At 44.3% G+C, this 26,438-nt stretch overlaps 2 protein-coding genes across 4 annotated transcripts in view; one reads left to right on the top strand and one right to left on the bottom strand.

The window, feature by feature from the left end:
- The first annotated feature begins 3,961 nt into the window (after positions 1-3,961).
- The window catches only part of LOC138359163 (uncharacterized), a 123,644-nt gene continuing 101,167 nt past the window's right edge, over positions 3,962-26,438 (top strand). The window contains exon 1 of the mRNA XM_069318043.1: positions 3,962-4,222. The gene's annotated coding sequence lies outside the window, so the exon portion shown is untranslated. The remainder of the gene's footprint in view (positions 4,223-26,438) is intronic.
- LOC123773385 (uncharacterized) overlaps positions 10,557-26,438 on the bottom strand; it is a 47,307-nt gene continuing 31,425 nt past the window's right edge. For 2 of the 3 annotated variants that reach the window (XM_045767104.2, XM_045767105.2), the window contains 2 exons: positions 22,632-23,501; positions 10,557-13,244 (listed from right to left, as the gene is read on the bottom strand). In XM_045767104.2, coding sequence (XP_045623060.2) covers positions 11,895-13,244; positions 22,632-22,670 — 1,389 coding nt within the window. In that variant the 5' untranslated portion in view covers positions 22,671-23,501 and the 3' untranslated portion in view covers positions 10,557-11,894. The remainder of the gene's footprint in view (positions 13,245-22,631; positions 23,502-26,438) is intronic. The other variant, XM_045767106.2, reaches the window with a different exon arrangement.

The raw sequence follows: 26,438 nt of genomic DNA, 5'->3' as shown, positions 1-26,438 counted from the left end.
CTAACCTACGCCTAACCTAACCTAACCTAACCTACGCCTAACCTAACCTAACCTACGCCTAACCTACGCCTAACCTAACCTAACCTACGCCTAACCTAACCTAACCTACGCCTAACCTACGCCTAACCTACGCCTAACCTACGCCTAACCTACGCCTAACCTACGCCTAACCTACGCCTAACCTAACCTACGCCTAACCTAACCTAACCTACGCCTAACCTAACCTAACCTACGCCTAACTTTCCACAAAAATTATAATATATAATGATATTAATTTACACCTTGACAAAATATTGACTGTGCATGTGCAGTACGAGTTTGTGTGGGCCGGTGCTTGGTCAACGACGGCCGGACGACGGGTTGCTGCTCAGTCCACCAATGGTCGTTCACCTGGCGTGTCTTCAACCTTGACTTCGACGTCCTGGTCGGTACAGCGATGCTCTCGCTTCTTGCAAGGTCGCCGTTCAATTCCTGAGGGTCCAAAAATGATTGGGCACCGCTCCTGCCCTACGTGCTCATTTCCCCGTTCCCTCCCGCAGCCTACTGCTACAGAATCACAACAGCTTACCGCTTTATCCCGATAAATACTTTACAAGGAACAGGACCCCAGCATTCTTTGAGCTCAGAGAGTAAGGTGTAATGTAATTCTGATGAAACACCAATTACATTGTGTAACAATTTTTATTTTTCCCCCCATGTAGTTATTTTCTGTTTGGTTATACCTCCAAAGTATAGAAAACGGCTATTATTTCCTCAAGCTTTGCTTTGACTTTTGCCTTTGACAGTTTAAGGAAGTCGTCTTGAAGGTACCTGAAGGCTGTCGGCTTATGAAATAGTGTGTCACAGCCCTAAATAAGGAGTCGGCAGCCTTCAAGACGTCTTACCTAAGTTGTCTGAGGCAAAGTTTGAGGAAATAATAGTAATTTTCTACACATTGGAGGCATAAGCATTCAGAAAATAACATTTTCCTCCTAGGAACAAAAAATGTGTTATATTCTATTATTTCTTGAATATTTGTGATAAAATTTTCATATAAATCTTCTTGTTTTTGCAGTTCAAGAACATTTGTATGACAACGATTGTACTCTACACCAGGAAGGTGTTGCAAGTTTGATCTATGATAGTAGGTGTTGCAAGCTTCGTCTATGATAGTAGGTGTTGCAAGCTTCGTCTATGACAGTGGATGTTGCAAGTATGAACTTTGACAGTGGGTGTTGCAAGCTCTATATATGACAGTGGGTGTTACAAGCTCTATATATGACAGTGGGTGTTGCAAGTTCCATATATGACAGTGGGTGTTGCAAGTTCCATATATGACAGTGGGTGTTGCAAGTTCCATATATGACAGTGGGTGTTGCAAGCTCCATATATGACAGTGGGTGTTGCAAGCTCCATATATGACAGTGGGTGTTGCAAGTTCCATATATGACAGTGGGTGTTGCAAGTTCCATATATGACAGTGGGTGTTGCAAGCTCCATATATGACAGTGGGTGTTGCAAGCTCCATATATGACAGTGGGTGTTGCAAGCTCCATATATGACAGTGGGTGTTGCAAGCTTTATCTACGCTACCGGATAATACCTACTCACAGACGGTGGTAGGGTCAGCCGAGCAGTAGTAACATCCAAGTGTGATGAACGGAAGGTATGTCTTCTCCTGTATAACAGTAAGGACACAAAGTGACCACACTGGGATGGTGTTGATACACGAAGCACCTTGAAAATGATATTGCTTTCACCACCAACCTTGCAGACAACCCAGAATATATTTCTAGGTGTTAACATCTTCCTCATTGCTGGTGTCGACTGGGTGTGGAGGGTGTAGCGGCCGCTGTGTAAGCGCGGTGCTTGCATAAACACGATGGTTATCGAGGCACGGTACACATTTTCACACAGTATGTCGGACAAATCACATGGTAAGCATTGACCGTGAGCTCCCCGTATTTGTACAATTACTGCTATTTATTAGTGCTGGGGTGGCCCGGGTGGTGCTCGGTTGCTTCCTCCATGCGGGTGGTGGTGTAGGGCTGGTTCCTTGCTGCTTCCAAGTCCCCGCTTCCCTCTTCTCCTCTCTCTCTTTATCCGTTTTTATCCTTGCATCAGCAGTCCAACGGCAGGATCCAGTTTACTGTGCTTTTCGACTCGTTTACGCTAATAAATAATAGTTTGCATAGTGATGAGATGCGCGATGCGTTCTAATCTCTATCCTTCAATAAGACAACTGGTGGCTGCTGCCTGCCCGGCCGGCCTACTTAATCTGGTTGTAGCGTCACATTCTTTACACTTAATGCTCCTACATCAGTACCTAGGCGACGAGTTTATGCGTGTGTCAATCATATCGGCAGTTAAGGCCAGGTTCCGAGAGAGACCCCCGCCATTCAGATAATTATCGTCTGATTGCTATCACCGCCGCTGTTTCCTAGAGTTACGGGGCGATGTGCAGTTGTTGTTGCGGCCGCTCCGGGGTACCTTGTTCCAGCCAGCAACGTGCGGCGCGCAGTTCTGAAAGTCAGCTCGACTCAAATCTGTACTCTGTCATTAAACGACTTTATCGAGGGCCGCCCTTGACCGGGTACCTGTTGTACAATTATCTTGGCCATTCAACTCCTTCAACGCTCTCTTTATTTTTCCTTGTACATTTGCATACGTATTTTAAGACCTCATTGGTCGCCACCTGTAACAATGCAAGCCAGAGTTTCAGCTAAACAAACTATTATATTTTCTTGTGTAGACTGATTTGTTGCATTGTTTATATAAGGGGTTTTTAACAGGGGGTGTCTATACCCCTTTGGGGGTAGGGGGACCAAATAATAGGGGTGTGGAACTCGATCCTAAACAATATAAAAATAAAATTAAATAAGTGTTTAGATTATAATTAAATGTGACTGTTAATAACTGTACCTCAGTTCCCCAGACACAAAACCATGAGTAAAAGTCTTACATTGTGTAGCTCTTTTGTGTATTTGTGATTCGCTGGCTTTCTAGAACTAAATATAAAATCTTTTTGATTTTCTTTCAGTTGTTCTGCTCCTCGCCACCTATATGCGAAGTAAAATCAAGCTATTAACATATTTTGAAGTTATACTAACATTTAATAGAACGGTGAAGAGGATGGTAAAGACCACAACTAGCTGGTTGATCAGCAGCCTAGTGTCACGGCGTTAATATCCCAGAGGTTGATAGGCCTTCAACCCAACACCAAGCCAAGATTGTATTAACATTGTATTAACATTAACACCAAGATCACATTGTATTAACTCGTATTTGCCTCTCAATAGACCGATATGGTATTGGACCTAAGTTATCCAAACAGTAAATTAATCAAGAAGTCAGTTATCATTCAATCCAAGAATTCAATTACTCTAAGTTATGACACAAAAAGGCGCTGCAAGATTTTCATTGGGTTAATTTAAAGGAGAAAAGATTCAGGACACCATTTTCATTGTGTAAGTATATGCACGAAACATTATTTGTAAGTCTCACGGATCTCACGTCTTCAGTACACACACATTGGTCTCTCACTCCTCGGCTCTAGTTGTCGCATGGCGCCGTTTGTGTCGCATGGCGCCGTTTGTGTCGCATGGCGCCGTTTGTGTCGCATGGCGCCGTTTGTGTCGCATGGCGCCGTTTGTGTCGCATGGCGCCGTTTGTGTCGCATGGCGCCGTTTGTGTCGCCATGCTTCACCAACGTGCTACAAATACAAATAATCGTTAATGGAACCTAAACTAACCAATGCTTAAATATGCACAGTATGCCAATATATAATAATATTAATCTATATTTGAGAAAATTCTTATTTTGAATGAACAACATGTTAAAATTGATGAATGCGTCTCTGGGGTCGACCATTGGACGGAATGAAGTTTGTCTGAGGGAGGTGCGATTCGAACAAACGAAGATATTGAAGCACTGTTCGACAACAGTCGAACTGTTTGTGTTCGTGGCGCCGCTTCACGCTCGACCCCGGACTTGGCTATTGTGTGCGTTATTGTGGTCATGTGAGCGTCTGAGGCGCCTGAAAGAACTCCGTAGGACGTGACACTGTGTATTTGATGTGTTCAGAGGCCTATTAATGTCCCGCAGGAGGCAGCTCGTATGTATATAAAGACCTTCCGAAGTGAACCATGTGTGTGTGGCCATGTGGACGACAACACTTACCTGGTCCTCCGGTACTTGAAGTGTTAGCTTAGCGTGAGGGAGAGAGACGTCAACTCCGAGTAGGTAAGTTTTATTGTAAGTTCCGCCTCGAGTTTGTTATTGGGGTAGATATGCATATGTATATTATAGCATTGACTGTGTTCCCGGAGCTGGGCTGCGTGCGGTAGTCGTGACAGCCGTCGGGAATTATTGAGTGATTACGACCATACCCGACTAGCTGATTAACGTAGATAACAACCCATCAAAGCGTTCTTTTAGACTTAATAATTATTATTATGATAGTGATTTTCGAAAGGAGTCACGCCTATTCAAATATGGTCCATGTAGGACCACGATGCCCTGTTTTACAAGGAGGATGTCAGAGGAAAGGAGACTCATTGAGAATATAATCACGCACAATATATCAAGGAGACTTCCCTGGGTGGGAAAAGAGACTGCTTAAATTTCTGGAAGGTTATGAGCCAGTTTTTTTTTCTACCACAGACGTGGCCACACATTTACAATGCTAACCAGCATATATAAATTTTCTTCTGTCCTCCATGTACAGGGTTAGAGAAGTGTTAAACATATAGATCAGGGGTTTATTGAACGCTCAACCACAGAAGGTGATTCGGTGCTTTTAAAATACTAAGCTAACCTACATACGTAAATACATAGATACACAGATTTACGTATGCCCTACATAAAGTGTTCGATGTGTCTTTTACATAGTGTCATTAATGTACATTTACAAAGGTGAAATGTAATTCTGATCAGCTTCCATATATACTTTATACCCATACATATACATACGCACACATATGCATACATATGAGCCAGTGTTTGAAGCAGCTTGTCCTGCCGTGGACGCTGGAGTGTGAGGCTTCCCACTTGACTATTAAGTCTTCCTGACAATGGTTCTTAGATGTCCTTAACAAGCTTAAGGACCCCAGAGTGATAGTTTTACCGATGCCAACACTGGTGCGAGTACATTTCTTCTGGTCTTCCATCCTCCTAGATGACTTACCTATGTCCCAGTACACAGCATCTCACGACGCTGACACGGGATTATCCCGTAAGTCATGTGCGTCTCTCCACGGTGGCGTAAGTCCCTCGTTGACGCAAATCATTGTTCTTACTGGTCCATTATTGTACTTTTATGACATGTTTTCTGAAAATAAAATGTACAACACATTTATTTTGGCGGAAAATTTCGTTTTTTTATGTCAGCTGAGTCTATCAGTGCTCATGTAGCCCCTGGGGTCTTAACCCTTCTCATCCCATGGCGATGAAAATCCAACACTGACGGTACGTCATCTTGAGCAGATATAAGACGGCAGAGATTTGTTGAGCAGTTTTCTTTTTGTATAGTTTAGTTCATTTATTATACACCCCATACCCATCCTGTGTGCAGTAGTGAGAAAAAGGTTAGAGGTGCATAATTGGCTCAGGAACTGAACCTCAAAATTCATTTCGGCAATCAAGTTACAGTCTTGATAAGCTAGTTTCACACTTTAATGTTTATATAGTTTTTTTGCTGGGCAGTTAGTTACATTGGTGCTACCTGCAGTGACCCTTGGACGATGGTGGTGACGAGGTGGTTCGTGTCCGTCTCGTCCCCCAGACGTGAACTACTTACTCAGGGTTCGATCTCTTTATTCATAATACAATCCACAACCATTGCAGAGATTGATAGTATAAATTTATTCATAATAATTAACCATCAAATATGGCCTTCCTCCTATTATCGCAGCAGGAAGTGGGATGCGTGTGTGACTAAGGGCTGGCCACACTTAACATTGCCTCACGGACACTTAACGGATCTGAACGTTAGTGTCAGAGGTATATTGCTTCACTAAAAGTTAGACACCTCGCAAAATGTTCTCATTTTCAAGATGAGCAAAAAATTTATCTCATTGGTCCTTTGAGCTGTGTCTTTCCGTAAACTTAGTGATTGTGACTCCTTTGGCATCGCTGGTCTTGTCTCTTTCTCCTCTCCTATTGACATCTTGATTGATATCTTGGAACTCTTGAATATTCTGTTACATAATCTTCCCGGTTGGGCACTTCCCGATGACAATTACCGGGTGGTGAAACACTTTTGGCCACGTACCTTGCATGCCCTTGGGCCTAACGCATAGCCTGAAGCTTCCTATTGACTAAGGTTAGTCTCGATTGAGAGACTAACCTAGATATTTAAAGTATTTTGATTATAATACTTCATGACAACAAAATCACTATAGCAAGTAAAATTTCTTTGACAACAGACGGTAACATACACATTAGAGAATTAATTTTCGTGATTTTGTCCAAAAGTGTAAAGAAGGATGTGATAGACGGTGTTATGAAGCAGATAGTAACACCATCTCTGCCAGACTGCCTGTCTCTCAGGCAGTCTATCCTCTCAGGATAGTCTCTCATAGACTATCCTTCAAAGTTATTTGGGACCGAGTCATCAAGGAAGGTCTGTGCAGTTGCCAGTATTACTCCAATGTGTGTCAGGTCTCCTGTGTGTGGTGTGTGTGTGTGTGTGTGTGGTGTGTGTGTTTGGGACCCCTTGATGCTAGTGGCAGAGACCACAGACAAGCTGTTGAGTCTTGACGTTATTACGCTCGTGATACAGGTATCCTGTGTTTATATATATGTCTCAAGTATTATTTTTATTAATAGATTTAATATTATTTGAGCTTTACTGATAACTGCAATTGTTGTAGGTGAAAACGTCTTAATTTTGCGTAGTTGTGCAGATATCCTTGAAATATTATCAGTGATAACATTATTATTAATTATATTACTTTATGTAGAGTGAATACAAGTAGCGCTGATGGCGGGGTCAAAACGGTAGCGGCTACTGGGCCGTACCAAGTAGCGGTTGTCTGCGGCAAGTTAAATGTATCTGTTGGTAGCCACCAAGGCAGGGCCGTCGAGCCACTAGGGCTTAGGCCCACTGGGACTTCGGGGCGTCGGGCCGCTGGGACTTGGAGCCGCTGCGACTTGGGGCCACTAGGGCGTCGTACCGCTGGAACTTCGAGCTACTGGGACTTCGGGCCGCTGGGACTTCGGGCCACTGGGACTAAGGGCCGCTAGGGCGTCGGGCCGCTGGGACTTCGGGCCACTGGGACTAAGGGTCGCTGGGACTTCGGGCCGCTGGAATTTTGGGCCACTGGGATTTCGGTCCACTGAGACTTCGGGCCACTGGAGCGTCGGGCCTCAGATGTGAGAAGCTCCGTGGCTGGCCCACAACCCTCGCGTCCCATTACATAGAGTCTAGGCAGCCTTTATGGTTGTGCATTATACATGCGCAATGGTAGCCGCCAGCTTCATGGTGCGCAGCTGCGCTCTTCTCTACTCCAATATTAAAATAGCATCAGTTAATTGCATGGCATCATTGAAATAATACTCATTCCTGGCCTCTATTTTCTCATTCCATATGATTAGGCGCTGCTTATTGTATCAAGCTCAAGAAAAGGTAATGAGATTTAGCACAGGCGAATTTCAGTGCTTGGTGGCGATGAGCGATGACCTTCCAAGACGATGGGATGGTTAGCCGAAATTGCCCCTATTGGTTGTGCTTCGGTTAACGATCGATACAGTATAGATAAATTGAGGATTATTCGATATCAAACGCCCGGTTTAAAAGTCATCAAAAGTCACTGGAATGAGTAATAATAGCACGGTATAGGTCGTTGGGAGTGAGTTACACGTCGCCCAATTGGCTCGCCCGCTGCCATAATCCTGACGTAACCAAGGTTGGGACGGCGCCTCCTCATCTCCTCTCCGGTGACGCCTCGCACTCGCTTTATTATCACTGTTTTCTATCCCAGTCCTTTGCTTTATCCACCTACTTGGACTGTGTACCTTCGCCTGGTACGTGGGGAGTGGTTGCCGCGTCAGCTCAAGCCCGAATTCAGCCTCAACAATGTATTATACTGCCAGGTGTATTGAATGTCTCGGGGTATATATGCCGAGTTGACTTTAGTGCTAGGCTATGTTCAGGACTAAAGTATACATAATGTGGAAAGCTTTTAATAACCCTCTAGAAGTTGATAGGATTTAAACTCGCACCAAGCTTGCTAGTTGGTCAGTAAGTCATTGTAATTACCTTAATATCCTTACAGAGCATGATACGTCTTACATTAAGCCTAGCTTCAAACCTACAGACTGATCAGTAAGCTTTTTGTGGTGGCCTTAACTCTTCAGAGGTTTGATATAGGTTTTAAGTCTTCACCAAATCAAAATGTCAGCATGCTAAGGTGGCTTTATTTGGTGACGTGTTCAAGGCCCACCAAACTCTGGAAGGTTATTGGGTCCAGCACAATACCTCACTGACCAACCACAAAGTTTAGTGAAAGGTTTAAGGCCTATCAATCTTTTGGAGAGGGGCATTAAGGCTATCACAATACCTGACTTTCCCTTATGCAAACAATTTAGAGAAATTGTGTGCAAAATCTATTACAAATGAATACCCATTTGTGAATAAATTTTTGTTTAAATTTGAATTTACATGTATACTTTAGTCCTGAACATAGGCCAGGACTAAAGTAAACTCTGCATAAGTGTACCGAGAAGTGGGCAGGGTACACCTGTCTGTGTATATTATCCCTTGGGGTGCTTTGATGACCCCTCCCTGGACTCCTGAGGGTGTAATCGGCCTCCTGATGAGGCTTCTCGTCACGTCAAGGTACACGATATCGCAGTCGTAAATTCCCTCTCCCATTCATTATGCTTTTTTTTTGTTCGTGTAAGATTTAAACAGCTTTGTACCTTGTTTATGAAGCCTATCGCGGCCAATATTATTTTATGGGAGTATTTTTTTCGATTTTTGTTTTCATCAAGTGAAAAATATAACAATTAAGCTGCTTGCATTGTAAACTTGGATACCAGTGCAATACCATAGGGTACTTGGGGGTGCGAGAGGCCCTCTCTAAGGGTGTGGGATGACAGTTCTATGCCAGATGACCCTCTCTAAAAGTGCTATATATCTGTCTAAGGCTGCTAAGTGCTCTCTCTGGATATTGGGAGATGCCTTCTCTGGGTTATTGTTGTTGTTCTAGATTCAGCAGCTCGGAACAGAAGTTCTAAGTAGCACGGGCTATGGTGATCTCGTAGTGGACTTACCAGGCACAGGAGCGGGGCTGTGACTTCTCCTTCTCTGGGGATGCGACATGTCCCCTTTGGGGTTCGAGATGTTCTCTTTAGGGGTGAAAGATGCCCTCTTTAGGGGCGGAAGATGCCCTCTCTACGGATAGACATACCTTTTTGAGGGTGAGAGATATCATCTTTGAGAATCATACATGCCCTCTCAAAGGGTGCGAGATGCCCTTTCTGAAGGTATGAGATGCCCTCTCTTAAATTTGCAAGATCCCCTGTTTTGAGATTGCTACATGCACCTCTCAAAGGATGCGAGATGTCCTCATCAGGGGTGCAAGATGTCTTTTCTAGGGGTGCGAGATGAACTCTCTGGGGGGTACAAGATGTCCTATATAGGGGTGCGACGTGCACCAAGTGTGTGAGCCGCTCTCCTCTAAGGGTGCTAGCATATCGTAGCCTAGTGGTTCAGGGCGTGTGTTAGAAAATACCTAGTGCTCACCTAGTGCTTGCGGTGGTTGAGTTTCGTCTCTTTGGTCCCGCCTCTCAACCGTCAATCAACTGATGTACAGATTTCTGAGCCTATCGGGTTCTTATCACATCTACATTTGAAACGGTGTTTGGACTTTGTGTGCAGGTTCGAATTTTTGCCATGACTCCTACTGATTTTCTCATTGATACATCACGTTAATGTGATTTCTTTGTGCATTTGACTTGAAGAATACCCAGCCAGAGTGTGTGTGAGGGTAATGAATATGGGATCATAAGATACCTCAGGAACCCTAGAGGATTCAGATGAATCCCAGGATACAATACTTTTGTAGCATATCGTGGCCTTTTTTAAGGGTTTAGGGTATGTATGCCTGGGAGTATACCCAGTGTGCAGGTTCGAGTCCTCATGGCTATTGGTTTTCTCAATAATAATATTAATGTATAATAAAAGTAAAACAAATATAAAATGATCGTTATATGTGTGTGTTTTCTGTAAACTGTAACACAATGCAATAAAATTAATAAAGAAGAATAGGGGTGGAAGGAGAAGAAAATATTAAAGTGTTCAGTGAGAATCCACAAGGTCTTCTCTGAATACTCTTTATTTTCTTCTTCAAGGCTGTGGGTCCCTACACTTGCACCAGAGGTGGTACCCCTATATAATTATTATTATATTATAATAACAATAATCTTAAAAGTGAATGGCTAATAACACACAAGAGTATTTATTAAAATAATAGCATCCCAGTTTTGCTTCCGATAATTGCACATAAAAAATGCAGTTTTTCATGTATAGTTCAAAGCAATCTTTCACAAGTGAGATTAATAATAATAATAATAGTAATAGTAATCATTTTAATTTGGTGAAAATCACATAACAATCAAAGAGCATTCTTGATCTCTGAAATATCGCTGAAAACAATAAATATAATAGGTGAATATAAAGTCAGAGCTGGAACATGATTATATCTGTGTGTGTGTGTATGTGTGTGTGTGTGTGTGTGTGAATGTTTGTGTAACCCATTCTTCAATAACACAATACATGTAGCAGCAGTAATGTATATCAACAAAATATGGGCGGTTGCATATATAATCACAATTTGTAATAATGTAAATGATACTGTTTTGCAAACAAAATTAAACTTATGTTAGACCCAACCTAAACATACAGGTCTTCACAAACATTAGGTTAGGCCTAGGATAGGTTTGGTTATACTAGCAAAATTTCATATCTTGTCGATATACTCTACTACGTTGTTGATGTGTAAAGCATCGTTGAAGCTTCGTTCTAAAAATAGTAATTGAGATCTTAATTAAAACTATTATAGATACCCATTATTCAGTAAGCACATACCTGGTCTCAGGAAATTCCTATCATTCCTTTTCATGCTGAACTGATTAGCGTCTATTGTGGGCCGTCATAACTCAACTGGGACTGACTTCAGATGTCGTTGGTGACAACGAATGTGGGACTAACTCAGTGTTATCTGGCAATATATATTCTGTATATCACATGGAACTGACTCCAGGTCTTTTCAGGCATCATAGCTAAAGTGTAAATGGCTTCAAGGGTCAGATATATATTTCACGTGTAACTGTCATTAGATTTTTAACATTACAGCTCAAATAGAAGACTCAAGGTTGCGTTTGGCATCATGTCACGTGAAACCGACTTCTTGGTGTCTTTCTTAACTCACGTGGAATAACTAAAATTCTTCGACACAAATATTCAAGATAGCCTCATAGCAAATTTAAATTATGAAAACATGTCAACAATAAATATAATACTAACAAATGGTTTACAAATATAATATACTTAATTTAATTCACTTTCATGTACAAATATATAAATAAATTGCATGACTAATAGGAAAAAACATCACATTGAATTGACAATCAGAGAATAAGATGGCGGGTGTTAAGAGACATGTTGGAAAGGTTTGTCCGTTAATCACGGCAAAATACGCGATCAGTAATTCTCTACTCACACGCCAATGTTATATATTAGGAAAAGTGCGTAAACAGTGAATGGTGGCCAGTCTGTGGGAAGGACAATTACTACACTGCAAAATCATTATTCGTTCATTCAATGTATTTCGGTTAATGCAATGTAAACTATCATTAATGGCATATTCCTTGCACACCTCACGTGTTCTGTAGTGAGATGTGACGGGGGCTACACGAGCACGTGATCGTTGGAGGTCGCGGGCATGGTCGTAGATTGGGTTACCTGAGTCTCAAGTGTCTCCCGCGGGGAGCGTGCCTCCGACAGGCTGCGGACAACTGGTTGTAGTTTTTGGGTGTCCGTCTGGTTTGAGGAATCGATGCAAGGAGGCCGCCGCCGCCCACGAGATCTGCCTCTCGTCTGGCCCCCAGCCTCGGCGCCCATGCCGCCCGTGGTATTTGCCGCCGGGGAAGCCACAGGCAGCTGGGTCATGCCGCCCTGGAGCATGTCCACCCTATTGTCCCACACTCCGCCGGCGCCTCCGTCTACGGCGCCGAGCGGCAAGCTATGACCTTCTCGCGGGGGAGGGAGAATCCCCAGGGGTAAACACACTCGGTACGGCACGTAGCCCTCTGCTCCGTGCGCCGTGCGCACGTATAGCCAGTCTCGCGTTTTGAACACCGCGTTGACAATAATTCCAAGAGGCAGGAATGGGCGTACGGGCTGCTGGTTGTGAGAGCGCGGCTCAGGCGTGCGGCGCATGTTGTGGAGGCGCGTTGACGACGCCAGCACCATGGGCAGGTTGGCGGGGCGGGAGGGAGACGCCTCAGTGAGGAGAGCCTCCAGATCACTCACCTGGTAACCGTATGCCATTCCCTCCCCGCTTTCCCGTCCTGGTTCCAAGTTTTCATAGCAACCAGCTAGGCGGGCTAGAACGCCGCCCACCACTCCCGCGCTGCCCCCGGGCTGTAACACCCCCGGGGTGGGGGAGTACGGACCGCACCCACTCGGGGGAAGAGAGGCGACAGGTGGCACAGTGGTGTTCCCATGTGGGCGATCCCCCGGAGGTGGGCGTGGGCGGTGTTGGCGTGATCTTGTGGCTGAAGAACAGCGAACTCTCCGGTCGCCATTGCCGGCGGGTCCCCGGGGTTCACTAGACGCACTGCGTACGCGCGCCCCTTCCCCTTCCCCCTGGACACCGCTCACACCTACACCCGATGTCAGTGTCGCTACACCTAGTGGCTCCAGGGAAGGCTGAGAGGGCCATGGAAGTTGAGGGTTATGCCTCCAGCCACCCGCAGTCCCTCCAGTGGCGCCACCACCAGATACAATGGGCTGAGTGGGCGCAGCCCCTAAGCCCTGAGGGCCGGCCCCGAGCCCTTGCGGCGTTACGGGTGGTTGAGGGGGCCTGGCGTTCCGACGACGCGTCCGGACGTCACTCATGTCCGGGTAGTGATGGTCGCGAGTGCCGAGCATTGAGGAATGGTGGGTGGCAGGTGGGGAGGTGTCTGCGAGGGTGAGGTCGGCCACCACGTCCGGCAGGCTGGCCGCCCACTCACACGGGTCGCCGCCGCTCACCTGCTGGGAACACCACTCACATCACTCACTGCACAATCACAAGCATTATAAGACAAATTAAAAACAAAACGTTGAATGAAGCCAATGGCGAAAATATTAAGAAATGATATACATTAATTCATACTGACACGCTAGGCACAGCTATAGTCGCTGCCAGCGTGGTACAACAGCAAGTGTGAGCGCCCAGCCAGTCCATGTCACACTCCAGTTCCATCCTATAACTGAAATCAAGAGTGAAATTATTAATATGAAATGATCCTCGAGTGTTCACTTCCTGGTCTGTAGACAGCAATTAGTGCAGCATTCGGCGAAATAAATTAAACATATTAAGACGTGTGTTAAAAACTTCTGAATCGTTCGTAGAAGTAAAGAGAGGGAGAGGGGGAAGGGGAGAGAGAGGGGGTTGGGGAGGGGGTAGGGGAGAGAGAGGGATGATGGGGGGGGGGGGCGGGGTAGGGGAGAGAAAAGGAAGGTAATACAAGTGAAAAATAGAAATAGCCTAAGCTACTCTATCCCTTTCAGATGTATTTTTTCTTGTCTCAATAAACATACTTGAACTTGAATACTAGTGAGTATTGATTGTTGCCACCGAAGGCGGCTAGTTTATTGTGCACCCCATACTCATCCTGTGAGCGGTAGCGCAAAAAGCATTACAGAGTAGTTACCTATCATCCTATGGAGGGGTTGTTATGGCTACAACTGTAGTTTATATACTTACAATACAGGTCTTGTACACTTGTATTAGAATGCTTTAGATCGTAGACATAGTCCAGAACGTGTAACCTTTTACTAACTTACAAATAATTATCATATTGCGTCTTTGGTTATTGACATTATTATGCAATTAAATGCACAAGACGTATTGCAGGTAGATTATGGGAGTGAAAATTCTCCGTTCTGCAACTGCTCGAAGTTCTCCCACAGACAAAATTTATAAAAAACATGATTTTTTTCAGAGATATTCCTCTGCGGACCCTATGACCGTGACTGACCAATACGTCCTCCTAATTGCACCTCGCATTTTGACGTATGCTTTACCTAAGGCCAAAAACTGTCGTACTAGGAAATGGTAGCGGCTCGCGAAATTGACATATGACCCTTCTTCTGTCCGTGGATCCTCTGGAAGGTTAAGATAAGGCACGTGGGTACGACAATTTCTACGACGTTGGGAACGGTCGCAGGAACGGGTTGGGCTGACTGCGGAGTGTAGCCCGTCCTCTCGCAGAATATACAGCATTTTAACGCCAAAATCTCCAACGGGCAAATAATGGGGTACGGGCTGCATAAATCATAGCGGCTCTCAAACATTAAAGTTTTCTATGCGTGGTGGATGGGTCCTTTGGTTTGTTTACGTTCGAGGCGCTTTAGTACACAATTTATGTCCGTTGTGGCAACGATCGAGCGGTCAGGCTGACGTTACTCTTATCCATATTACGTATAGCAATGTGTAAATGAACGTGAGAGATACTACCTGAACTGGCTTCCCGTTGGAGTCCACTTCTCCGGAGGGTAACGGCAGTACAGTAATTTCAGCTGCATCGTGTACGAGTTCGCCAGTGTTCTCCCAGAACCGGGTTACGAAGTCTTAAACTTAACCTGGAGACGAGCACGGAGTCTTGCGTAGGTCATCAAGAACCATATTTCTTGTACGTGTTTACAGATTGACGCCTATTGGAAGATTCATCAGCCTGAAGGGTGTTCCAAAGAGTCGATTTGGTGGCTTTTGATAGTAACAATAGTGTGTGTGTGTGAGTGTGAGATCAAGTGTGCAGAACTGCAAGGAAAAAACATTTACTATCACGGCGAAATTATAAATTCCTTCATAGCAACTAAGAAATGGACAGCACAACACGCATATAATTTCAGTTGGCTGAATAAAACATGGACCTCGCACACGCACAAGCCACACTGTGTGGCTGTTCTTCCCACACTCACACAAATAACACTAGAACTACTTGCCTCTGTACTTTGTCTGCATAAATACATTTAAAGTAATTTTAGGTCGACAAAGGCTGGCTCATTGTTTTAATGACAACATCAAATATTATTTAGAAAAGTCTTCTCCCGAACACTGGTCTCTTTTAAGGGATGTCTCTACAACAACAAACTCCTCCCTTAGTATATGTGGAGTGAATATGTAAAGATACGCGAAATGCATCTTAAATATACAATATACTTAAAGTGTATTGTTCCACGCAACAACCAGGAATATCACTGTATCTCACTGTTACAATTATTATTAAATATCTTAAATCCTTGCACCGTATCCATATTTCTCCTCTAGCAGATAAAAGTCAAATGAGAGACTAATGTATAAGCTGTGTAGTGTCAACACTTATGATAATAAACAGCAGCTGTTCTATGATCCTGTGATATCCAATATGTAAATTATTTTGTTACAAGCTTTCTTTATAATTACAAGGTGTGCAGATTAGAAGGAATTGTTAATGTAGCTATTTTGGCTGAAGTCTGAACAAGACCTTTTGTGCTTTCTGTAATACTGTTTCTTGCGCTCTTATCATGACCATCGTACACGGTACATTAGTTGCCTCCGACCACAACACTGGTATGACACCTCACTGGGGTTACACACACACACACACACACACACACACACACACACACACACACACACACACACACACACACACACACACACACACGCACATATATATAAAATGGGGGAACTCTTGGTGGGGGGTTGACCATCATATCACCAACACCCACCCCTAACAATCACCAACCCCCCCAACAGTCACCAAACCCTCCAACAATCACCAACTCCCACCCCCAACAATCACCAACACCCACCCCCTAACAATCACCAACACCCACCCCCTAACAATCACCAACCCCCTCCCCAACAATCACCAACACCCACCCCCACCCCCAACAACCACCAACACCGACCCCTAACAATCACCAACCCCCCAACAATCACCAACACCCACCCCCAACAATCACCAACACCGACCCCAACAATCACCCCCCTACAATCACCCCCCTACAATCACCAACACCCCCATTACAATCACCAACACCCACCCCCAACAATCACCAACACCGACCCCCTAACAATCACCAACCCCCCCAACAATCACCAACACCGACCCCCTAACAATCACCAACACCCACCCCCTAACAATCACCACCCCCCCAACAATCACCAACACCCACCCCCAACAATCACCAACACCGACCCCTAACAATCACCAACACCCACCCCCTAACAATCACCAACCCCCCCCCCCGCCAACAATCACCAACACCCACCCTCAACAATCACCATCACCCACCCCAACAACCACCAGCACCCCACCCCTAACAACCACCAGCACCCCACCCCTTACAATCACCAACACCCACCCCTAACAATCACCAACACCCACCCCTAACAATCACCAACACCTACCCCGAACAATCACCAACACCCACCCCAACAATCACCAACAACCACCCCTAACAATCACCAACACCCACCCCAACAATTACCAACACCCACCCCTAACAACCACCAACACCCACCCCTAACAACCACCAGCACCCCACCCATAACAATCACCAACACACGCCCTAACAATCACGAACAACAGCCCCACTAAACAGTCCCTCAGTTGACAATATATTAAAAACACTGTTATTACTTCTAATTTAACGTCCCATAATGCAAGGTCAACACACATCACCGCCCCCTTACCTTATGCGGTTAGCACAGAATGAACGCCCCCTTACCTTATGCGGTTAGCACAGAATGAACGCCCCCTTACCATATGCGGTTAGCACAGAATGAACGCCCCCTTACCATATGCGGTTAGCACAGAATGAACGCCCCCTTACCTTATGCGGTTAGCACAGAATGAACGCCCCCTTACCTTATGCGGTTAGCACAGAATGAACGTCCCCTTACCATATGCGGTTAGCACAGAATGAACGCCCACTTACCATATGCGGTTAGCACAGAATGAACGCCCCCTTACCTTATGCGGTTAGCACAGAATGAACGCCCCCCTTACCATATGCGGTTAGCACAGAATGAACGCCCCTCTTACCATATGCGGTTAGCACAGAATGAACGCCCCCTTACCTTATGCGGTTAGCACAGAATGAACGCCCCCTTACCTTATGCGGTTAGCACAGAATGAACGTCCCCTTACCATATGCGGTTAGCACAGAATGAACGCCCCCTTACCTTATGCGGTTAGCACAGAATTAACGTCCCCTTACCTTATGCGGTTAGCACAGAATGAACGCCCCCTTACCTTATGCGGTTAGCAGAGAGTGAACAAAACCACTGTCTCTTGAGCGGCCATTAACTTCAGCGTGACCAACAAGTAATAATCACAGAACTGTTACCAAGATCGTCAGGCTGCGCGCCACTGCCATCCTCTCCCTCTCGCCATAATCTGTGATATAACCCACATTACCAGGTGGGCTTGTCCAACAAGTCTTCGCTATTTCTAGCGTCGTAAGGCCGCTTGTGGCAACAATCTTTTACAAAAGTATTTTTTGTTTTTGCATGAGAAGAAGCGAATTCTTCGTCACGTTTCGTATGAAGTAAACAGCGCGTGGGAAGCCTGATCGTCGTCTCGAAGCAGTATACACAAAAACTAGAGTAAATTATTAATCATTAAAAACGAAACCTCAAAATGAGGTTTGTACGTGTGTGTGTGTGTGTGTGTGTGTGTTGTGTGCGTGCATGCACGTGAGTGCAGCGAGCGTGCGTGCTTGCCCACAAGCACACTCTCGCCGCACGACGCTGCAGGCGGTGCTGAAGGCAGACACAAAAACCTTTTACACGGTAAAGTCAGAGCAAAAAGTAATGGCCAAACTATTTTTAAGTCCAAAGGTTTATTGTAATATCGGATCTCATGCCATCCCCATGCGGCGCCTCAACCATTCATATTGTGAGTGATCTCACGCACTCTGCACTCCATCTACTGTGCAACCTCCACTCGCTACAAGACGGGTGTCTGCCACTGTCTACTGCAATCGCCACTTGCGGCAACACAGGTGTCTGCTGCTCTCTATAAAACGTTTGAAAAATAAGTTTAAAGAAGGCCAATTGAACCTTGTGAGGTAGTTGCTGTACATAGTCAACCCTTTGCATCCTTCATAGTCAACCCTACACACTACTAAAGGACACTAAAGCTCCGAAATCTTCTCAAGATAACCTCAAGATAACCACATCCACACGTGCTTATTCATGCCCGGTGTGAAGCCTAACTTAAGTTAAGCTTTACTATTTGTTTACCTGCTTCTTCTCTAGTTATCATCAGCTATCTTTTTGTTTCTGTTGCCACTGCAGCTACCACTCGTTAGCTGAGAACATAGGAATAAGAGAAATAAGGAAAACTGCAATATTGGACTTTTCATGGCGGGCCTTATTTAGATCTAAAAAAATTTACCGTCCTATTTTGAAAACTTACTACTTGCGAGCTGGTAATTTACTTCACTCATCTTCAGCCATATTGGTGAATCAAATTAGAATATTTTCCTTTAAAATAGTATTTTTCCAAGTTACGACCATTGTTCTAATTTTGACCTGGTTCACCTGGAGTTAGTTCTGGGAATCCTTCTGCTCCTCCAAGCCCGGCCTGGGGCCAGGTTTGACTTGTGATAACTTGGTCCAAAAAGTTATTCATTGAAGCAGCTGCAAGCACACATCCTCAACAGCCCGGTTGGTCTAGTACTCCTTGCAGAAAGTGTTTATTTTTTTCTCTTGTACTCTTCTACTTTTGTACCGGCAATATTTCTTGTATTTGCCAGGAGGATGCTGAGCAGCCGTGAGCCTTTATGGTCATTCAATGCTCTCTGATTGTACCTATGGCTCTCTACTCGTCACCGGGACTGTTTTGTATTTCCTTCAGTATGTTGTTATTTTACTGTGCAAATTCGGGACGTGGCCCTCCAGGTTCAAGTGCTTTACTGTGTTTACGCGTGCCGAATATGTTCGGTGTATTCTCTGTTTCAGAAATCTCTCCAGCTTTGAAATGGGAAGCGAGTATCGAGCCATACCTAAAGCAGTGGACAGCACAAGTGATTTCAAAAGTAGGAGCATTGTAGTGTAATCTCTGGATTTGAAGGTTCTCATAATCCATCCTAGCATTTTCCTGCCTGATGATATTTTTTGCTTTATGTTCACTAAATGTTAAGTCGTCTGACATTATTATTCCCAGAGCCTCTATGCGTGGTTTTCCTTATAGAGATTTGATTGTGCCTTAAAACCCATATTTAATTTTAAGTTCTTAATTTTTACCATACCTAAGTATCTGGAATTTATCACTGTTAACCATGTTATTTTTCAGTTGCCCAAGCAAAGATTTATTGACATCAGCTTGGATGCCAATGAAGACTGTTTTCAACGTCTTCAACAGAAGACGTTGTTAACACCTTCATGTTAACTTTTGCATCGTCCGTAAAGGATGACACGAACTTGAGACTTCTATTTTTGTCTATATCTAATATAACAATGAGAAATGTCAGTGGTGCAAGAGCTTTGCCTTGAGGTACAGAGCTTTTCACTGTCGTTGAGGTCGCTTCATTGACACATTTCTGCTCTTGCTTTATTGAGGCATTTTTACTGCTACTTTATTGAGATATTTCTACTGCTATTTCCTTTATCTACCACTTCCTGTAGCAGTCGGCCGCCCCCCCCCCCTGGTGACACCAGCTGACATACTCCTGCAGCAGTCAGCCTCAGAGTTGTCAGCTGCTGCCCGACTGTACACAACAGCATAAGAACAAAGGAAGGCGCAGAAAGCCTATTGACCAAATCTTGAAACAATCAAGCAACTCCACGTCACTATTACCTGATCAGGTATTCCACATAACCCAATTTTAAAAACCAGTAGCTATCGTATTTCCAACACTGTCACGTTCTGTTGTAATGATGTCTTCATTTTTAATAACATAATTATTTCTTGTAATCTTTGTTGCCGGTATTCTGCTCCGAATCCCAAACAATCACCATTAACAATGATATACCCCAAGGACTATTACCTTTTCTGTGCTCCTGTCTTATTCTCAGCAGTTTTATCATTTCCAGTGATCTCAACAGATGTCATTGTCATCTTCAATAAGATTCCGTCTTGTAGCGAGGTCATATTGTCGTTGATAACACACATTTACATTAGGATTATAAGGATTTGTGTGGCCTGGTGGCACGCCACGGTCTTCTGGGAAGTCTCGCAGGATGTGGTGCTGGTCGACAACCCTCGCAAATATAACGTTAAATATTAAAACATTAAAATCATGAGCTACGACATTGGTCCTAGGAAAGGCGTTGTATCGTCACGCATGTATTGAGAACACAATTTTATCCACTGCTTTGTGTAGAGTTGAAAGTTTGATAGCGTTATCTAATTTGTTGAAATAGCATATATATTCTACATACATATATATTTATATATTAATTAGAATGTTTGTCTGCCTGTTTGATTTGACGGTATGTCTCTGTCAGAGGTTGAAGGCCAGATGTTTGGAGCTAGCCTCAGTAAACTTTGCACCATGATTGTTGTGGGGTACGTTCCCAACATGGTCAGGATCGCCAGAATACAAGAGAGAACAGTGTGCCCCTGGTACATACTGACCCCCATGATGATTTTGACAATAGCCATCGGTCACCATCTAGCAAAAAATTTGCTAGAAAATTCTAGCTAAAAACCAATTCAAAACTATTATTTTCCTTACAATAATGTAAAATATTATGCACTGATCTTGGGAAAATTAACATAAATTTTCTACTCATCATACTTTCCTCATAGCAGCGAAAACACGGTACGCAAACAAAAGTGTTATGTTACTGATAATTTTGAGCAGTCTTCAGCTTTTTATAAATTTACACATGGACTGCGAATCCCGAAAGCTGTCCGCTCAGCCGCGAGCCACGTATCAGTGTGTGTGTGTTAGAAGAAGAGGCAGTGGATTTAGTGTACGGCTTTAAAATTTTAAATGATGAGGACCGAGAGACTCGGACTAATATAATTAGACAATTGATAATTGCAAAGCCTGAGCTAAGGAGCTAACGCTCGACTTTACAAATACATGTACGTGAGTACACTTGTCCATCCACTTCGACTGGTTGGTTAGACTACCGTCTCGCCTGATGTATTGCCTGTGCTCGATCCCCGAGAGCCCGGGTAGTTGGGCATCGTTCCCTCCCTCCGTCCTCGTATCAGTAGTATTCTTCATGATCCATATCTTCATATCCAAACTTTTTTATCCTCATATCCCAAATGCTTGTCCTCATATCCCAAATGCTTGTCCTCATATCCCAAATGTTTGTCCTGATATCCCACCTACTTGTCCTCGTATCCTTCCCATGTGTTACACAGTCATTCGGGCTTGGTAGTGTCTCCTCATAATCTCATAATTACCTCATGAATACACGCGCATATTTCCCTCGCGATACACTATTCACTCCCGCGAGAATTCACGCCAGCTTTCCCGCGTACAGGAACCCGCGAAGTCACAAGGTCTTCCCGCGCTGAAGGCAGTGGCCGGAGGGACGGGGAAAACGACACGTGTGCGCTGAAGATTACGGACCCAGACACAGGATAACATTTCGATATTGTTATTTGAGACTTATTTTTGAGAAATTGATATCTCTTGACTTTTGCAGAAGTTGCTGTATGATATCGGCGGCTTTTCTCAGGTTTGTTTGGTTATCTTTCCATGTCAGTTTAACGTCATTTCTATGATACAGAAATATCTTCACGGAGGCCAAGTAAACTAAACATGGAATTACAGTATAACGCTTCACAAGACTGAAGGTCATCAAGCCATATGACCTTGAAAGGCCATCTAGCCACATGACCTTGAAGGGTTATCTAGCCACATGACCTTGAAGGGTCATCTAGCCACATGACCTTGAAGGCCAAGACCTTTGGTATCAACCCACGTGTCAAGAACTGGATCTCCGGCAGGGCGCCAGTTCAGTTACTGGTCAAACCAAACAGCGCTTAACCGGACTGACACACACATGACCCCGCAAGTCACACATTGTTAGACGTTCACATATGTGACTGCAGCAACCAAGGCAGCTATGTCGTGCGAGGCTGCGTCACACGTGTGCAGCTTATGTGTGTCTGACAGGTGTAAACGAACGAACACGTTGTTGATAATGTACTAAGCAGACGCGGCGTGCCTTACATGGGGCGCAGACATGCTTCTGCTGTGGGCAGAGTTGCGTAATAGGTTACGTAAACAGATGTGTGTGTGTGTGTGTGTGTGTGCGCGCGTGCGTGTGTGCGTGTGTGTGTGTGTGTGTAGGGTCTTGCACGCAAGAGTGACAGTGTGTATGGTGTATTTTTAATCTTCAGACAAACACAGCGTAGCGATTAGTATGTAAATACTGGATTAAAGAAGAGTTTAGAATTTCTGTTAACTTACTTTTTTCGCCTTACGAACAGTTGGCTTCCACAGGTCCATCTGCTGGTTCACTGCTCCTGTTAATCTTCTGTTTCACTGCTCCTGTTAATCTTCTGTTTCACTGCTCCTGTTAATCTTCTGGTTCACTGCTCCTGTTAATCTTCTGTTTCACTGCTCCTGTTAATCTTCTGGTTCACTGCTCCTGTTAATTTTCTGATTCACTGCTCCTGTGAAGTCAAGCTGCATGTCCTTGTAGACTCAAACTGAAGAGTGAAGGAGAGAGAGAGTGCGGGGAGTAGAGCACTCAAGAGTGTCCAGAGTTCACTGCACTCCGTCAGTACTCTCTGGTGACGGGCTGTGCCTCGCCTGCGGGACGAGCTGTGTCCTGGGGGCACTGCATCCTCCTCCTCCTCCTCCTCCAGCGGGGAAACACGCCGTCAGCGTCACAGACCCGCGGTGTGGCGACGCCAAGAGCAACCACCACTGAACGAGTCTCTCGCCGTCACAAGTCACCGGACGAGTCTTAGGTGACGAAGGCACCGTAACACCAGTGTACCAGGAACACCCAATGGGCCTCGGATGGCACATGGGGTAGCATGAGGGTGTGTGTGTGGACGCAAACCACCGCCAGCCACCAACTCTAACCGTCAACTACCGAGGGTCGTGAGGGAGGTCTGGTAACCACCTCCTCCTCCTTCTTGTTGCGTCTTACGGGGGCGGGAAAAGGGGTGAATAAGTGCTTTCCTAGAAGACAGAGGGCGGGAGTGTGGCGGCCCCCACGACACACAACACACTGACACCACCTCCGGCGGCTGCTCCAGGAAGCAGGTCTTCTCCTGGAAGATGGGAATGGTACGTTCCTTCCAGCGCCGTCAGATGGACCTCGCCAACCTGGAAAGAATATACCTGGTTACTGATTATCATCTCTCTCTCTCTCTCTCTCTCTCTCTCTCTCTCTCTCTCTCTCTCTCTCTCTCTCTCTCTCTCTCTCTCTCTCTCTCTCTCTCTCTCTCTCTCTCTTTGGTATTCTGACAGTACGCTATATGACTGCTTGTGACAACCTCACCGCTTGTAACAACCTCACCGCTTGTGACAACCTCACCGCTTGTAACAACCTCACCGCTTGTGACAACCCCAACGCTTGTAACAACCTCACCGCTTGTGACAACCTCACCGCTTGTAACAACCTCACCGCTTGTGACAACCCCAACGCTTGTGACAACCTCACCGCTTGTGACAACCCCAACGCTTGTGACAACCTCACCGCTTGTAACAACCTCACCGCTTGTGACAACCCCAACGCTTGTGACAACCTCACCGCTTGTGACAACCCCAACGCTTGTGACAACCTCACCGCTTGTGACAACCCCAACGCTTGTGACAACCTCACCGCTTGTGACAACCCCAACGCTTGTGACAACCTCACCGCTTGTGACAACCCCAACGCTTGTGACAACCTCACCGCTTGTGACAACCCCAACGCTTGTGACAACCTCACCGCTTGTGACAACCCCAACGCTTGTGACAACCTCACCGCTTGTGACAACCTCACCGCTTGTAACAACCTCACCGCTTGTAACAACCTCACTGCTTGTAACAACCTCACCGCTTGTAACAACCTCACAAGTATTATTAAAACGACAGACATGTGCTCAGGCTTGGTCAAAACACACAGGAACAAACACAAAAGGTTAGAAAGGCGGGGTCCAAGAGCTCGATTCTACAGGCACTAAATAAACATAAATTTCAATTCAAACTTACCTAGCTAATATATAATTTTTTTGCTGAGAGTATGAAGAAAGGTCCATTATAATGCAACTCATTCTTTGGTTTTACCACCAGGTAAAAACTCGAACTTCCTAACATACCAGAAACGTACAAACCCAAGCAGCCCACCTAACCTATTGAGTCCGATGCGTAGAAAACGTGGATATTTTTGAGCCGTTATTTTTCATAGGTTGCATTTGTAAAGCTGGTTACCTTAAACGTAACAAACCCGACCTATTAGTTGAGAGGACGGGTTGCATAATGATATAATTGCTTACAAGACAGAATATTTAATAAATATATGCAACTATATGCTTCCTCGTAGTTAGCAATGAGATGTTTACGAAACTGCTTATCGACAGCCCCAAATGTACACTAAAGTGTATAATTAATGCCACATTCCTGGGTTTGTTTGTCAGCGAGGCGCTAAACACAGGGATACACACCTCACTCATCTCCAGAGATAGCTACGGTCTTGTGTACAGTCAGCTTAACATTCTGCACCACTCTGTAAGTGTTAACTCTACAGACTTTCACTCTGTATGCAATCCCCTATTTCTCGCTAAATACTTAACCTTTTTTACGAAATCGATCAATGCTACGTCTTGGTAAAAATTGTAGCACGGGCAATATTGACGCAACAATATTGTAGCGACGATATTGTAGCCACTACAAATCGACAGTCGATTTGAGAATGGTCCAGGACGGACCGAAACGTTGTCGTCCCTTCACTTTCTAGTGTGTGGTTTGGTCAACATATTTCAGCCACATTATTGTGACTCCTCGTCTGCAAAATTGACAGAGGTTGATAGGCTTAATAATCCTTCAGAGGTTGATAGGCTCTATGCCTAACACCCAACCAAAATCTGTAGTTCCCCTATATAATCGATAGTCATTCAAAACCTATTTTGTTAAAGTTTTATGAAAAAATAATATTTACATTCCTTGTTACCAAATTTTGAGTGCAGCATAATTCCTATGTAAATATATACGAATTGGTCCCACAATGTCTTAAAAAACAAGTTTTTAGAAATGTGAAATCCTTAAATTGCCTTATGAAGTTATAAATATGGATCCAGAGAGGAATATAGAAAATTTGCTTTGTATTGGGTCTAGGGAGATTAGGAAATCCCGACAGCACTGTTAAGTTGAGGCTGCGTGAGATCCCATCTGATTCTCATTACTCTTCGCCTGCTTAATATCACAGCTTATATGCTGTTGCTACTCTCTTTATCCGTAGCGTCTACTATATCCATAATTTTATTCAGAGAGACCCTAATGTCATCACTAATATTCAATTAATATACGAACCCCTCCTCAATTTAATCCCGAAGTCATAAATTTTTAACATACTGTATATTTAAAATCGATATTTTCTCGGATATAAATTAACATTATTATAAATTGGAAATTATGCATAGTTAGGAATATGTCAATTTTTTTAATTATTAGTATTTGCAGTACGTGAATGAAACATTTGAAAAAGATGCGATTCGAACAGCAGCGTGTCCTCATGATAGGCTCATTAATGCGGCGGCCGACCATCAAGCCGCATTCACCCATTTTATCATGGATTTTTTTCAAAATGGAAATTTTTCAGATATATGTATGTGGGGGTATGTATTTCTCAGTCTTGGGGGGGAGGGTGTGTGTAAGAAGTAGATCGCACACCGCTAGAAAAATGGTGAAAGAGGAGACATGACAGACTTTTAACATACTTAAGAGAATCAGAGAGTACAAACAAAAATGAAAAATAGTATCAGTAGAAAAGAATGGATTGATGCTTGAGATGTGGAAAAATTATTCCACTGTTTATACCAAATTATTAATTTATTCTATAATTAATCAATAAGTTTGTTATATACAGCTTAACCGCGTTTTTCCCCAGAGATATTATCTGGTGTATTTAGTATTGAAAATAATGTGGTTCTCATAGACGAGTTTATACAATTTTTAACATTAAAAAACAAAAAATCAACCCCCGATATCGCCAGCCATGATAGGCTGTGGGTAGAAATAACATTCTTTCGTTTTGCGCTCATTAAACAGACCGAGGTAGCG

The sequence above is a fragment of the Procambarus clarkii genome, chromosome 89 (genome assembly GCF_040958095.1).
Source record: "Procambarus clarkii isolate CNS0578487 chromosome 89, FALCON_Pclarkii_2.0, whole genome shotgun sequence".
In the NCBI taxonomy this organism is placed as follows: Eukaryota; Metazoa; Arthropoda; class Malacostraca; order Decapoda; family Cambaridae; genus Procambarus; species Procambarus clarkii.
Note: the sequence above shows the minus strand (reverse complement) of the source record. Positions and strands in the feature narration are given on the sequence as shown.